This window comes from Ovis aries, chromosome 17 (genome assembly GCF_016772045.2).
Source record: "Ovis aries strain OAR_USU_Benz2616 breed Rambouillet chromosome 17, ARS-UI_Ramb_v3.0, whole genome shotgun sequence".
NCBI lineage: Eukaryota > Metazoa > Chordata > Mammalia > Artiodactyla > Bovidae > Ovis > Ovis aries.
The window spans coordinates 69,042,904-69,058,404 of NC_056070.1; the positions used below are offsets into that span (position 1 = coordinate 69,042,904).

Here is a 15,501-nt window from a genome sequence, read left to right on the forward strand (position 1 = left end):
GCATTAGTGCTTCCGTGGGATGTGCCATCATATACTAATATATTGTCTTATCTGGTTGTTTTTCAATAGCTAAGACAAAGAGACCCAGCATCTGTACTTTTTGACAAATGTTTTATTATCCTAAATAAAGTTCATAGATGATACAGTGTACCTACAGACATAATTTTAAAAAGTCAATAATAATCTTACTGTAGTATAAAGGAAAAATGAAAATAATTGTAATTTGTATTTCAATTTTCAAATACTAAGCAAAAACTATGCTTTAGCAACAAAAGTTCCTGCAGATTTAAAACCTTTAAACTTTCCTGCTCTACTGTGTTATACCTCATTAAACAACAGAACCAATATTGATAGTAGTATATTTTGTATCTCAAGTTGCAAATTATGAATAGCCTTAGTTCCCATATAGCATGTTGTTAATGTGGCCCAGCCTGAGTTGTAAAATTTAAAAGTTACTGGGAGACAAAAATACTACTTGTAAAGTGGTTCAGTTCAGTTCAGTCGCTCAGTCATGTCTGACTCTTTGCGAGCCCATGAATCGCAGAACGCCAGGCCTCCCTGTCCATCACCATCTCCTGGAATTCACTCAGACTCAACGTCCATCGAGTCCGTGATGCCATCCACCCATCTCATCCTCGGTCGTCCCCTTCTCCTCCTGCCCCCAATCCCTCCCAGCATCAGAGTCTTTTCCAATGAGTCAACTCTTTGCATGAGGTGGCCAAAGTACTGGAGCTTCAGCTTTAGCATCATTCCTTCCAAAGAAATCCCAGGGCTGATCTCCTTCAGAATGGACTGGTTGGATCTCCTTGCAGTCCAAGGGACTCTGAAGAGTCTTGTCCAATACCACAGTTCAAAAGCATCAATTCTTCAGCGCTCAGCCTTCTTCACAGTCCAGCTCTCACATCCATATATGACCGCAGGAAAAACCATAGCCTTGACTAGACAGACCTTAGTCGGCAAAGTAATGTCTCTGCTTTTGAATATACTATCTAGGTTGGTCATAACTTTTCTTCCAAGGAGTAAGCGTCTTTTAATTTGGTGGCTGCAATCACCATCTGCAGTGATTTTGGAGCCCCCCAAAATAAAGTCTGCCACTGTTTGCACTGTTTCCCCATCTATTCCCATGAAGTGATGGGACTGGATGCCATGATCTTCGTTTTCTGAATGTTGAGCTCTAAGCCAACTTTTTCACTCTTCTCTTTCACTTTCATCAAGAGGCTTTTGAGTTCCTCTTCACTTTCTGCCATAAGGGTGGTGTCATCTGCATATCTGAGGTTATTGATATTTCTCCTGGCAATCTTGATTCCAGCTTGTGTTTCTTCCAGTCCAGCGTTTCTCATGATGTACTCTGCATAGAAGTTAAATAAGCAGGGTGACAATATACAGCTTTGACTTACTCCTTTTCCTATTTGGAACCAGTCTGTTGTTCGTGTCCAGTTCTAACTGTGGCTTCCTGACCTGCATACAGATTTCTCAAGAGGCAAGTTAGGTGGTCTGGGTATTCCCGTCTCTTTCAGAATTTTACACAGCTTATTGTGATCCACACAGTCAAAGGCTTTGGCATAGTCAATAAAGCAGAAATAGATGTTTTTCTGGAACTCTCTTGCTTTTTCGATGATCCAGCGGATGTTGGCAATTTGATCTCTGGTTCCTGTGCCTTTTCTAAAACCAGCTTGAACATCAGGAAGTTAATGGTTCACGTATTGCTGAAGCCTGGCTTGGAGAATTTTGAGCATTACTTTACTAGTGTGTGAGATGAGTGCAATTGTGCGGTAGTTTGAGCATTCTTTGGCATTGCCTTTCTTTGGGATTGGAATGAAAACTGACCTTTTCCAGTCCTGTGGCCACTGCTGAGCTTTCCAAAGTTGCTGGCATATTGAGTGCAGCACTTTCACAGCATCATCTTTCAGGATTTGAAACAGCTCAACTGGAATTCCATCACCTCCACTAGCTTTGTTCGTAGTGATGCTTTCTAAGGCCCACTTGACTTCACATTCCAGGATGTCTGGCTCTAGGTGAGTGATCACATTATCATGATTATCTGGGTCATGAAGATCTTTTTTGTATAGTTCTTCTGTGTATTCTTGCCACCTCTTCTTAATATCTTCTGCTTCTGTTAGGTCCATACCATTTCTGTCCTTTATCGAGCCCATCTTTGCATGAAATGTTTCCTTGGTATCTCTGATTTTCCTGAAGAGATCTCTAGTCTTTCCCATTCTGTTGTTTTCCTCTATTTCTTTGCATTGATCGCTGACGAAGGCTTTCTTATCTCTTCTTGCTATTCTTTGGAAGTCTGCATTCAGATGCTTATATCTTTCCTTTGGTTAGAACATTTTATATTTACATATTTAGCCTCCTCTTATATGGTTCTTGTATAAAAAGTGTTTTCAGAGATTGTGAGAATAATGCAAAATGTTGACCGACTCCTTGATTTTAGGACTTTGATATTTTGTGCAGGGTTGTTCATATGTGTGACTTTATGTCGCATAAACAGCTCAAAAGGATAAGTTGTCTGCAAATACTGAGAGAAGTCTTTACAAAGGAAATCCGCCTGCAGCGCAGAAGACCTGGGTTTGATTCCTAGATCGGAAGATTCCCCTGGAGGCTGAAATGACCACCCACTCCAGTATTGTTGGCCTGGGGGGCTACAGTCCATGGGGTAGCTAGAGTCAGACATGACTTAGTGATTAAACAGTAGATTGACGAGGTCTTTTAGCTCTGTAAGGGTCAGATGTTGCCTCTTTGTGACAGGAGTTTTTTGTGTTTAGACTACACTTTGCCCTTCTGATCTTTTTTTCTTACACCAAAAAGATCCCTTGGTAGAGAAGCCAATAACATGCACAAATCAACTTCAACCACCGAGTCGAAGTCTAGATCTCCTGCAATTTTCTTAGTTTTTCAAAGTACTTGTTCTTTTAGTGGCAGAGATTTACCTGAGAAGCCATCAGAAATGATATTTGATTGACAGAGCAAAACTCTTAAAGAGGAGTATTTGCAGGTTCTGGGAACGTTCTGTATGGTTCCGCAGTTTCTAAAGGCATGTTAAGGCCCGAATTGGCCCATTTTGCACAATTAAGTATTCTAAAATGTGGTTCATTAAGAAGTTCACATTGTAGCAATTTAAAAATTAATGTATTGTCATGGCATTCCAGCTTGTAGAGAAAAGTCTAGTGGGAAAATCTAAGTGGCTTAACTGGATACTTAGGATATTTGTCATTGTTAAACTACTGGTTTTTCTTCTGCAGATTTTCTTGTGAAACCTTCAAATAGAAAAAGCTCTTCAGACAAACTTTATTTGGTAAGTTTGTTCCCCCTACCCTTCACCCTCTACTACACTCAGCTGTTTTGAGGCAGCAAAAGACAATTGACAGATTAATTTGGGGGCCCTGTTTGTCTGTGGGCATTTAAGTGAACTCTTGTATGTTCACTTTAATGTTAAATCTTAAAATTTGGTCTCTCCCCACCATCAGGACTCGAGCCATTGCCATAGTATGATACACTATGCCTAGAAACTTGGATTAAAGTTGAGATTAAATGAGTTGTGGCCTTAATCATTTGTTTAAAATAGTTTTAAACATGATCTTTTAAATTGCAACTTGATTCTTTGAGTTTTCTTAAATTGTTAAATCTGTTTGAAAATCAAGGCCTTGTTACTCAACTTCAGTTCAGTCTCTCAGTCGTGTCCGACTCTTTGCTACCCCATGAACTGCAGCACAGCAGGCCTCCCTGTCCATCACCAACTCCTGGAGTTTACCCAAACTCATGTCCATTGAGTCGGTGGTGCCATCTAACCATCTCATCCTCTGTCATCCCTTTCTCCTCCTACCTTCAGTCTTTCCCAGCGTCAGGGTCTTTTCCAGTGAGTCACCTCTTCATGTCAGGTGGCCAAAATAGTGGAGTTTCAGCTTCACCATCAGTCCTTCCAATGAACACTCAGGACTGATCTCCTTTAGGATGGAATGGTTGGATCTCCTTGCAGTCCAAGGGACTTTCAAGCGTCTTCTCCAACACCACAGTTCAAAAGCAACAATTCTTCGGCGCTTAGCTTTCTTTATAGTCCAACTCGCACATCCATATGACTACTGGAAAAACCATAGCCTTGACTAGACAGACCTTTGTTGGCAAAGTAATGTCTCTGCTTTTGAATATTCTGTCTAGGTTGGTCATAACTTTGCTTCCAAGGAGTAAGCGTCTTTTAATTTCGTGGCTGCAATCACCATCTGCAGTGATTTTGGAGCCCAAAAAAATAAAGTCTGCCACTGTTTCCCCATCTATTTGCCATGAAGTGATGGGACCAGATGCTATGATCTTCGTTTTCTGAATGTTGAGCTTTAAGCCAACTTTTTCGCTCTATGCTATGATCTTCGTTTTCTGAATGTTGAGCTTTAAGCCAACTTTTTCGCTCTCCTCTTTCACTTTCATCAAGAGGCTCTTTAGCTCCTCTTCACTTTCTGCCATAAGAGTGGTGTCATCTGCATATCTGAGGTTATTGATATTTCTCCTGGCAATCTTGATTCCAGCTTGTGTTTCTTCCAGTCCAGCGTTTCTCATGATGTACTCTGCATAGAAGTTAAATAAGCAGGGTGACAATATACAGCCTTGACGTACTCCTTTTCCTATTTGGAACCAGTCTGTTGTTCCATGTCCAGTTCTAACTGTTGCTTCCTGACCTGCATACAGATTTCTCAAGAGGCAGGTCAGGTGGTCTGGGTATTCCCATCTCTTTCAGAATTTTCCACAGTTTATTGTGATCCACACAGTCAAAGGCTTTGGCATAGTCAATAAAGCAGAAGTAGATGTTTTTCTGGCACTCTCTTGCTTTTTTCAATGATCCAGCGGATGTTGGCAATTTGATCTCTGGTTCCTCTGCCTTTTCTAAAACCAGCTTGAACATCTGAAAGTTCACGGTTCACGTATTGCTGAAGCCTGGCTTGGAGAATTTTGAGCATTACTCTACTAGCGTGTGAGATGAGTGCAATTTCAGTCTAGTCTGTTCCCACCCTGCAGCCAGAGCCTCCTTCACGCCACCTCAGGCCACGCTCCCAGGCACAGCTGTGTGAGGCTCTGTGCCCTGCTGCCGCCATGGCCTCTCTCCCCTTGCTTTCATTGATCATAAAGCATCTGCTTTGAATATTGAATCCCAGACTTGCAAAAATATGCAGTATTCGTGGAAGTTTAGTGAACTAGAAATGCTGGCTTTGCATGTAATGTATCTGTTTTATATATATATATATACACACACACACACACACACACACACACACACACACACATTTAGAAAGCTATTTATTAAAGTGATAGTGTTCTTAGTAGCCTGAGTTTCTTGTTCGGTGTTCCTCCCCCAGTATCATAGTTGTTTCTGAAAACCAGGTAAAGGCATTAGCGCGGCCCGAGTTTTCACTGAGCGCAGGATGTTGGGGTAAAAGACTTTCTTCTTTCATATTTTGTGTACTAAGTCAGTTCGGTTCCCACAGATGGGGAGATCCGTTCTGAATTTACAGGATTCACAAAAACATGCTGTATAATATTGTAAGAATTACATTGTTATATGCTGTATTTTCATTCACAAGTTGGTTTTAATTATTGCTTTATTATTTTCATCTAAGGTTTATGATAGTTTTCATGTTGTTGTCAACTTTAGGAGCGTGAGCTTTCGCAATTGTTTTTGCTCAGATAGGTTACGGCCAGGATGATTTTCGCAGCGCTTTAAAGGATTTTGGATTTGACTAGTGGGTTGGCTGGGTGACTCTCAGCTTTTTCTTGGCTGACTCTGGTCAAGTCCTTCGGTCCTTGTATATGGAGTTCCTTTAATTAGGGTATGGCCAAATGGGAAATTGGGCTTCTGAGGTGGTGCTAGTGGCAAAGACCACCCCCACCAATGGAGGAGATGCCTGAGATGCTGGCCCCATCTCTGGGTCAGGAAGATCCCGTGGAGGAGGGCACGCAACACGCTCCAGTGTTCCTGCCTGGAGAATTGCATGGACAGAGGAGCCTGGCGGGCTGCAGTCCACAGGGTCGCACAGTCAGACACGACTGAGCAACTTAGCACACACCTGGAAAATTACCAATTTTGTCCTTTTCCTCCCCTCAAGTTCCAGGCGTAAAGGAAAGAAAAGGCTTGCCAAGACACTGAAGAAGGGACGGAGATCTCTCCTCCTCACCTGGGCCTCCTGTCATGGTAAGTACGGAGAAACAGCAAGACAGCTGGACTTGAACTCTCCCCTGACAGTGAAGTGAATACTAGTGAGTTTACAGTTCCTGCCATCAGAACTGTCTGTTGTCTTTTATTGTTTACTTCGTATCACTAGTAATAATTTGAGTATTTTAGTGTCTTAGAGCAGTTTTGCTTCTACTCACTTTAATCGTGTGAGTTAGATATTGTCTGTTTTCAGTCAGGTAGTGTAAATAGATTCAAGAACAAATGTTTCTTGGACTTCAGGTTTCTTATTTCTTTTCTGGGAAGGAAGATACAGTAAGAAGCTTTTCTCTGTATGTGTTGCGTTGTGGAGAATTAATATGGTCATACACATATTCTTTATGAATTTACCTTTCTGGATGAAAGCGGTTCCCTGTCTTCCCTGTTTTTCCTCTTTAACATTGTTTTTATCCCAAAGAAGATGAAGTAGCTCTGCACAAGGCCTGCCTGCACCTGTGACTAAAACGAGTATATTTCAGTGACTTGCGAGCCATTTAGGACCCACTTGAGGCAGAGAAGTGGGAGCAGTGAGCCAGCTACATTTCTATCAGTCCCAAAAATATGTAGACAGAGCTTCAAGGCTTAAGGAAGAAATGGCCCTCTGTAATATTGTCCTGCTTCTACCTTGGTGATGTTCGCTAGATCCAAACTGTCATGCTGGCACACAAAGAAGGAATTGAAAAGGCCATGCTAATTTCAAGCATCATTGGGAACATGGATGGAAAGTGCCTTTCAACATTAAAAACAAACTAAAACCAAAAAACCTAGGTGTATAGAAGTCCCGTTAAAATGGGAAAGGTAACACCTGTCATTTTTAATCTTTGCCGGTTTTTTCTCAGTTTATGGTCACAACAGCTTTCTGATGTATCCTATACCCAAGTACTGATGAGCTTTTCTTTATGCTGTATTATTTTATTGGTTTTCACGAGTTTTTAATGAATTGAGAGCATTTGCCTAATGTTTATCTGATCTGTATGCCAGCGCTAGTGAGCCACCCGTGGCGGGCTCGTGAAAGCAGCTCTGCTGGGCACAGAAGGGTTGCGCTTCTCTGTGTTCCGCACAGCAGCCCTGTCCTTGCTCTGGTGCCCTGCAGATAGTCGTGTGTGCGCGCACCGTGTTCAGGGAGCCGGTGTGACCATGTGTTTAAAAAAAAGCTCTCATTAAGCAGCTTCATAGTAAGTCTTTAGAAGTGCTCATTGATAATCCTTCCGCCAGAGCCCGTGGTGGTATTCCTTTCTGACTAGTTTATGTGCCTGTGCATAGTTTATGTAGTTGGAATTAAAACATTAAATTTCTGTTTTGCTTATTTCACTAAATGAATTAAACATTTTTCTTTGATTCGTTGGACTCCTAATGATTTTTTACTAGCTACCTAACACTTTTCAAATTGTTGAACCATTGGTGTAAGTAGTATTAATTAATATTTTCTGTTTTAACTATTTGGTTAGTGTTCTTAATCCTTATTTTTCTGTGTAGAGAATTCAGAAGCACTGGTTTTTCTTGAATATCATCCTTTCATACTTAAAAAAAATTCTTGAATAAAATTGAGATCTTTTGGGGAGGCTAAGCATTAGGAAAATGTTTTTGTGTTTCATTATGGAAAAATCTCAAGCCTATGTAAATTGAAAATAGTATGATGAACCCTCCTAAGCCCCACATAGACATCAGCCAGATGCAGTAATCAGTTCATGACCACGTTTGTTCCTTCTGACTCCCCACCCCCACCTCTTTGGATTATGTTGAAAGAAATCACAAACATTATATCAACAGAAATTTTTATTTTTGACTTTTAATGCCACTTTTAAGAATGGTAACTAAAATTGACAATGAGACTGATAATCACTTTAAACTTTTACATTTTTTAAAATTTTTTTTGTTTTCTATTTTTTAAATTTTAAAATCTTCAGTTCTTACATGTGTTCCCAAACATGAACCCTCCTCCCACCTCCCTCCCCATAACATCTCTGTGGGTCATCCCCATGCACCAGCCCCAAGCATGCTGTATCCTGCATCAGACATAGACTGGCGATTCAATTCTTACATGATGGTATACATGGTAGAATGCCATTCTCCCAAATCATCCCACCCTCTCCCTCTCCCTCTGAGTCCAAAAGTCCGTTATACACAGCTGTGTCTCTTTCCCTGTCTTGCATACAGGGTCGTCATTGCCATCTTTCTAAATTCCATATATATGTGTTAGTATACTGTATTGGTGTTTTTCTTTCTGGCTTACTTCACTCTGTATAATCGGCTCCAGTTTCATCCATCTCATCAGAACTGATTCAAATGAATTCTTTTTAACGGCTGAGCAATACTCCATTGTGTTTCTACACATATGTGACTCTAAAGAGTAGTTTTTTTAAAATCCTGCAACATTTATACATAACTTTAGTTTATAGACATTTCCAGTGGTTAGCCTCTACTCCCCATGTTCTTTAAATATTTATCTTTAATGTTGACTTCCCCCTGACTTATAGACTGACTTCTGTTACCTACATAGCTTACCAAGTAGCAGAAGTTAGCCTGGGACGGTGGTGACTGATCTGTTTTCAAGATTTTATAGCGACCCCACATGGAGCTGGTAGGGATTAATAAGTATGAGATTCCACCATGCCCGGTGTTCCTCAGTGATATCAGGAAATTGACCAAGTGGATTATATTCTCTCTCTCTCATCCTAGTAAACTACTGCTTGTAGCTAGCCCAGGGTAAATTTGTTTTCAAGCCTCTTAACAGGTTAACACACCTGCCAGACTTTTCCTCGTCCTTGCCTTCGTCTCCTTCCAGCTCTTCCCCCATCAGCCATCTCAAGTTTGGCCTCCCTTTTACCTATGAAACTAAGTAAATATAATAAATTCGGCAGTTGATTCAGCTTATGTTTAGCTAAGTAATATTTTTACCATTCTTTTTGGAAAGTCAATAGTCTATCCTCAGTTCAGTTCATTTGCTCAGTCGTGTCCGACTCTTTGTGACCCCATGGACCGCAGCACGCCAGGCCTCCCTGTCCATCACCAACTGCTGGAGTCTACTCAAACTCATGTCCGTTGAGTCGGTGATGCCATCCAACCATCTCATCTTTTGTCGTCCCCTTCTCCTCCCCACTTCATGTTTCCCAACATCAGGGTCTTTTCCAGTGAGTCAGCTCTTCACATCAGGTGGCCAAAGTATTGGAGTTTCAGCTTCAGCATTAGTCCTTCCAGTGAATATTCAGGACTGATTTCCTTTAGGATGGACTGGTTGGATCTCCTTGCAGTCCAAGGGACTCTCAAGAGTCTTCTCCAGCACCCGAGTTCAAAAGCATCAATTCTTCGGCATTCAGCATTCTTTATAGTCCAACTCTCAGGATTAGGGTTAGTCTATCTTAATCCTTCGGAATTAAAGGCATTTTTATATACGGGGGGAAATCAGTTCAGAAGCTGTACATGTATTGTGTACTAGTACAGTCTTATAAAAAGAGCATATATTTTATTTGACTGTGAAAAATTATTTATGTTCTTGTCTTGCCAAATTCTCATATGTTGAAAAATCATTCATTCCAGTTTCAGTTTTCAGTAACTACTTAGATTATATACATTGGCCTGGAGTAGCATGCAAGTGAATGTGCCAGCAAAAATGAATTGGTAAACGGCTTCTCTGGGTTTTTTTTTTTTAAAGCATGCTATACTATTTTAATTCTACACTATTTAGAGGCCAGTAAAAATCTAGTTAGGAAATCACTTAAATGATCTGTGGAATGATCTTTAAGAGAATAAAAGTGTTTTGTTGTAGTTGTTTAGTTACTAAATATTGTCCAACTCTTTGTGACTCCATCAGTTGAAGCCTGCCAGGCTCCTCTGTCCATGGGATTTCCCCAGTGAGAATACTGGAGTGGATTACCATTTCCTACTCCTGGGGATCTTCCGACCTAGGGATCGAACCTGTGTCTCCTTCATTGGCAAGAGTGTGTCTTACCTCTGAGCAACCAGGGAAGCCCCCTTCTGTGTTTCAGTTCAGTTCAGTCGCTCAGTCGTGTCCGACTCTTTGTGACCCCATGAACTGCAGCACACCAGGCCTCCCTGTCCATCACCAATTCCTGGAGTTCGCCCGAACTCATGTGCATTGAGTCGGTGATGCCATCCAGCCATCTCATCCTCTGTCGTGCCCTTCTCCTCCTGCCCGCAATCCCTCCTAGCATCAAAGTCTTTTCCAATGAGTCAACTCTTCTCATGAGGTGGCCAAAGTATTGGAGCTTCAGCTTTAGCATCAGTCCTTCCAAAGAACACCCAGGACTGATCTCCTTTAGGATGGACTGGTTGGATCTCCTTGCAGTCCAAGGGACTGTCTAGAGTCTTCTCCCACACCACAGTTCAAAAGCATCAATTCTTTGGCGCTCAGCTTTCTTCACAGTCCAACTCTCACATCCATACAGGACCATTGGAAAAACCATAGCCTTGACTAGACGGACCTTTGTTGGCAAAGTAACGTCTCTGCTTTTGAATATGCTATCTAGATTGGTCATAACTTTCCTTCCAAGGAGTAAGCGTCTTTTAATTTCATGGCTGCAGTCACCATCTGCAGTGATTTTGGAGCCCAAGAAAATAAAGTCTGTCACTGTTTCCCCATCTCTTTGCCAGGAAGTGATGGGACCAGATGCCATGATCTTAGTTTTCTGAATGTTGAGCTTTAAGCCAACTTTTTCACTCTCCACTTTCACTTTTATCAAGAGGCTCTTTAGTTCCTCTTCACTTTCTGCCATAAGAGTGGTGTCATCTGCATGTCTGAGGTTATTGATATTTCTCCCGGCAGTCTTGATTCCAGCTTGTGCTTCCTCCAGCCCAGCGTTTCTCATGATGTACTCTGCATATAAGTTAAATAAGCAGGGTGGCAATATACAGCCTTGATGTACTTCTTTTCCTGTTTGGAACCAGTCTGTTGTTCCATGTCCAGTTCTAACTGTTGCTTCTTGACATGTATACAGATTTTTCAGGAGGCAGGTCAGGTGGTCTGGTATTCCCATCTCTTTCAGAATTTTCCAGTTTATTGTGAACCACACAGTCAAAGGCTTTGGTATAGTCAATAAAGCAGAAGTAGATGTTTTTCTCAAACTCTGTTGCTTTTTTGATGTTGGCAGTTTGGTCTCTGGTTCCTCTGCCTTTTCTAAAACCAGCTTGAACATCTGGAATTTCACAGTTCACATACTGTTGGAGCCTGGCTTGGAGAATTTTGAGCATTACTTTACTAGCGTGTGAGATGAGTGCAATTGTGTGGTAGTTTGAGCATTCTTTGGCATTGCCTTTCTTTGGGATTGGAATGAAAACTGACCTTTCCCAGTCCTGTGGCCACTGCTGCTGAGTTTTCCAAATTTGCTGGCATATTGAGTGCAGCACTTTCACAGCATCATCTTTTAGGATTTGAAATAGTTCAGATGGAATTCTGTCACCTCCACTAGCTTTATAGTGATGCTTCCTAAGGCCCACTTGACTTCACATTCCAGGATGTTTGGCTCTAGGGTTGTGATCACATGATCGTGATTATCGTGTTATCACATGGGTCGTGAAGATCTTTTTTGTGCAGTACTTCTGTGTATTCCTGCCACTTCTTAATGTCTTCTGCTTCTGTTAGGGCCATACTGTTTCTGTCCTTTATTGTCCATTTCTGTCCTTTATTGCCCATCTGTGCATGAAAAATTCTCTTGGTAGCTCTCATTTTCTTGAATAGATCTCTAGTCTTTCCCATTCTATTGTTTTTCTCTATTTCTTTGCATTGATCACTGAGGAAGGCTTTCTTATATTTCCTTGCTGTTCTTTGGAACTCTGCATTCAAATGGGTATATCTTTCCTTTTCTCCTTTGCCTTTCACTTCTTTTCTTTTCATAGCTATTTGTAAGGCCTCCTCAGACAACAGTTTTGCCCTTTTGCATTTCTTTTTTTGGGGGATGGTCTTGATCACTGTCTCCTGTACAGTGTCATGAACATCCATCCTTAGTTCTTCCGGCACTCTATCAGATCTAATCCCTTGAATCTATTTGTTACTTCCACTGTATAATTGTAAGTGATTTGATTTAGAAGTCAAAGCTGAGAAACCCTTAAAATGTTCATAAATTCATTTTAAAAGTAACAATACCAATTTCCCATAACATTTTAAGTGAAAAGTAACGTTTTTCTCATCCAGCAATAATTAATGTAAAAGAGTGATGTTTTACATTTTTACAGTTTAAAAAAATATTTGGTTTAATAGATGATAGCTGGATTCTCTTATCTACTTCCTCATCTGATTTGTTACAGTGTATTTTTTGAAATGAAGTAAATCCAGGCTTACTCAGTAGTTAGAAAATGAAAGAGTACTTTAGTAATTTTTCCAGGTAGTTATATTTGTCTGTTACACATCAAAAGTTGACAAGTGTCAGTTCTTTGAAGGTTAGTTGCAATGTGGAATTTGAAGTCATGTCAGTGAACTTTTTGTTCAGACCATCAGTTGTCTTGCACTTTAAATGGATCTCCTATCCATGCATGATTTTGTAACATCATGAACAGGTAATTTTGAAAATAATGAATAATGAGAAAATGAGTAATGCAGGTCTTCCAAAGGTAGACCTATTTTGCAATAAAATTTATTTTAAAAATCACACTGGTAGTATTGCCACTGGGCATATCAGGAAAGTATTTGGTACTGGAAAGCTGTAAAGTTCCTTCCGGCAGATGATGGCCTTTCAAAATTCTAATTTTCTCATTAAAACTTCATCACTGGCAACTGATGGCATTTGAAGAAAAGACCTGCTGAAGTCCGAATTACCATAGTTTGTCAGTTCTTTTCACTTGCAAATGGTGCTCATTGATCTGCAAAAGAAGTTGCTAGTTCAGCTTGTAACTGAAACAGTTGCACAAGTGCTTTACCTTGAGACAGCCATAATACTTCAGTGTGCAGCAGAAGGCTTTCATGTGTATTTCCTGTTTATTTATTTTTTAATATTTTATTTGATATATTTATTGGACATGCAGCATGTGGGATCTTAGTTCCCCAACCAGGGATTGAACGCATGCTCCCTCCATTGGGAGCTTAGAGTCTCAACCACTGGACCACCAGGGAAGTCCCTGTTTCCTCTTTAAAAAAGAAAAAGACTTAAGGGTCAGAATGTAATAAAATTGATCATTTTTCTCCTACTTGTTACCAAGGACATTCAGAGTGCCACTGCTAGATTATAATAAGGGGCCAGCAGGTTTACCCACTGAAGCTCTCTGTGCTGTTTGTACAAATGTCAATGCAGAGAAAAAAGGCTATTATCACAGGCTTAGTATTTAAAAAAGTCTCAGTATTACTGTGACTGTGATTTTAACCTTATAGAGGCCCTGAAAGGGTCTCAGAATCCGCAGATCACATTTTGAGAACCCTTCTATTAGAGTGTATGCTTAAAATTGCTATTGTTCTTATAAAACTTGCTGTGTAAATAATTTCATCATAATTTACCCCTGGACTTCCCAGTAGATTCCTTTTCCCCCTGATCTTTGTATACCATACAAATTTATAATGTAAAAGACTGGTTTTATGTAAGTTACGAGTAGTTCAAGTACCATTTAGATTATAATTTAATTTTTTTTGAGATTGCCTTGTGAAAGTGAAGTTGCTCAGTCGTGTCCGACTCTTTTGTGACCCCATGGACTGTAGCCTATCAGGCTCTTCTGTCCATGGGATTTTCCAGGCAAGAGTGCTGGAGTGGATTGCCATTTCCTTCTCCAGGGGATCTTCCCAACCCAGGAATTGAACCCGGGTCTCCTGCATTGCAGGCAGACGCTTTACTGTCTGAGCCACCAGGGAAGCCCTTAATAGAAATAAATATGTAATACAAAGATTAAACTAGGGGTAGTGGTTCACACACGTTTTCAGTTTGAGGATTCAGTTTTTCAGTTTACATTGAAAAGAAAGCAGTTTTTGTTATGGAAAGTTCCCATATAACCAGAGTAGACACTGAGGTATAGTGAACTCTCACTTAAAGTTCCATGTATTAATCCCCTCATAGACAGCTGTTTCATTTATGCTCCGTTCACTTCCTTGTTACCCTTCCCCCTCCAAATGTTTTGAGTCATATTCCAGATATTGGTCATATCATTTCATTCTTAAATAATAATTCAGAATGCATCTTTTAAAAATAAAGATTATAACTTAAGAGAAAAAAGCCACTATATCTTAGTTTCTCCTAAAAGTAATATACTAACAACTTATTAGTGCTTAATAGAAATGTTCTTAACCTCTTTGACTTTCTTTGGTATTGATGTTTTTTCCATTTAGAGGCACCTGGATTTTCATTGTGATTATGCTACTAGACATGGCAGAAAAACCAAACATGGAGTAGAAGCTTTGAAATTATTTGAACATTTGGGTTTTTTCCAGGATGAAGAGACTCGGCACAGCCTTGAGTGCATCCAGGCCAATCAGATCTTTCCCAGGAAGCAGCTGATCCGGGAGGATGAGAATCTTCAGGTAATTCCAGGCCACATTTGATTGTGAAACAAGTATGAAGCATCATAGTGACAATGTAGCAGAGCCAGTGGATTGAAGTAATGCCCTGCATGTAGGAATACATCTTAGAGAAATGTAGTTTTTTCCCTAAACCACACACATGACAGAAATGTATGCTGGAAAACATCTCTTTTAGAAGGACTTTCCCACTGAGGTGTGGTCATCTCTGTGTCATTCCTTCTTGAGTCTTAAATGTGAATAACTAGGTTTTTGAATCTTGCAGGTGTAAACCCATCCTCTTTAGGTCCCGTACCCATTTATGTGCTGTCTTTGGTGACAGTGTTTATAGTCCATTCACCTGACCTGTGTTTAAAGGCTTTGCTTTACTACTTCAGGACTCTGAAGCATTTCTTCTTCCACTTTGAAGGTCCCTTTTCTTGAACTTCATGGAGAAAGCACAGAGTACGTGGGCCGTGCTGAGGATGCCGTCATTGCCCTTTCTAATTACAGACTTCACATCAAGTTCAAGGAGTCGCTTGTTAATGTAAGTGCTATCAGCTGTTCTTCCACTAACGTAGATGGAGAAAGGAAGTAAAAAACCTTAAGTTTCTCACGAGAGGAGTGTTAATAGGGTTCAGCATGAAAACATTGTGTACTCTGCTTTTTTCTCAATTTAAGCACTGGGGACGCTACATTAGCAAGCAGCTCTTTCGCTTGATTAAAATGGTATATGTAGTTGTCAGCTGAGGTGTCCATTGTTAGCAACACTGCATGATTTGCAGCTGGTAATGCTGTATCGTCGAGATTTGTAATGGTGCAGAAGCTGGGTGGGCTTTTATTTCTCAATTTTTAGTCGTTACCGACTGCCTCAGGT

The 15,501-nt window shown here is 40.5% G+C and overlaps 1 protein-coding gene across 11 annotated transcripts in view; it reads left to right on the forward strand.

Moving 5' to 3' along the window:
* MTMR3 (myotubularin related protein 3) overlaps positions 1 to 15,501 on the forward strand; it is a 129,678-nt gene that overhangs the window by 64,676 nt on the left and 49,501 nt on the right. For 10 of the 11 annotated variants that reach the window (XR_009597059.1, XM_060401307.1, XM_027956749.2 and 7 more), the window contains 4 exons: positions 3,246 to 3,298; positions 6,093 to 6,178; positions 14,559 to 14,648; positions 15,055 to 15,171. Coding sequence is in view for 10 of the 11 variants with exons in the window: in XM_060401307.1 (XP_060257290.1) it covers positions 6,176 to 6,178; positions 14,559 to 14,648; positions 15,055 to 15,171 (210 nt within the window). In the remaining variant the exon portion in view is untranslated. The remainder of the gene's footprint in view (positions 1 to 3,245; positions 3,299 to 6,092; positions 6,179 to 14,558; positions 14,649 to 15,054; positions 15,172 to 15,501) is intronic. The other variant, XM_027956752.2, reaches the window with a different exon arrangement.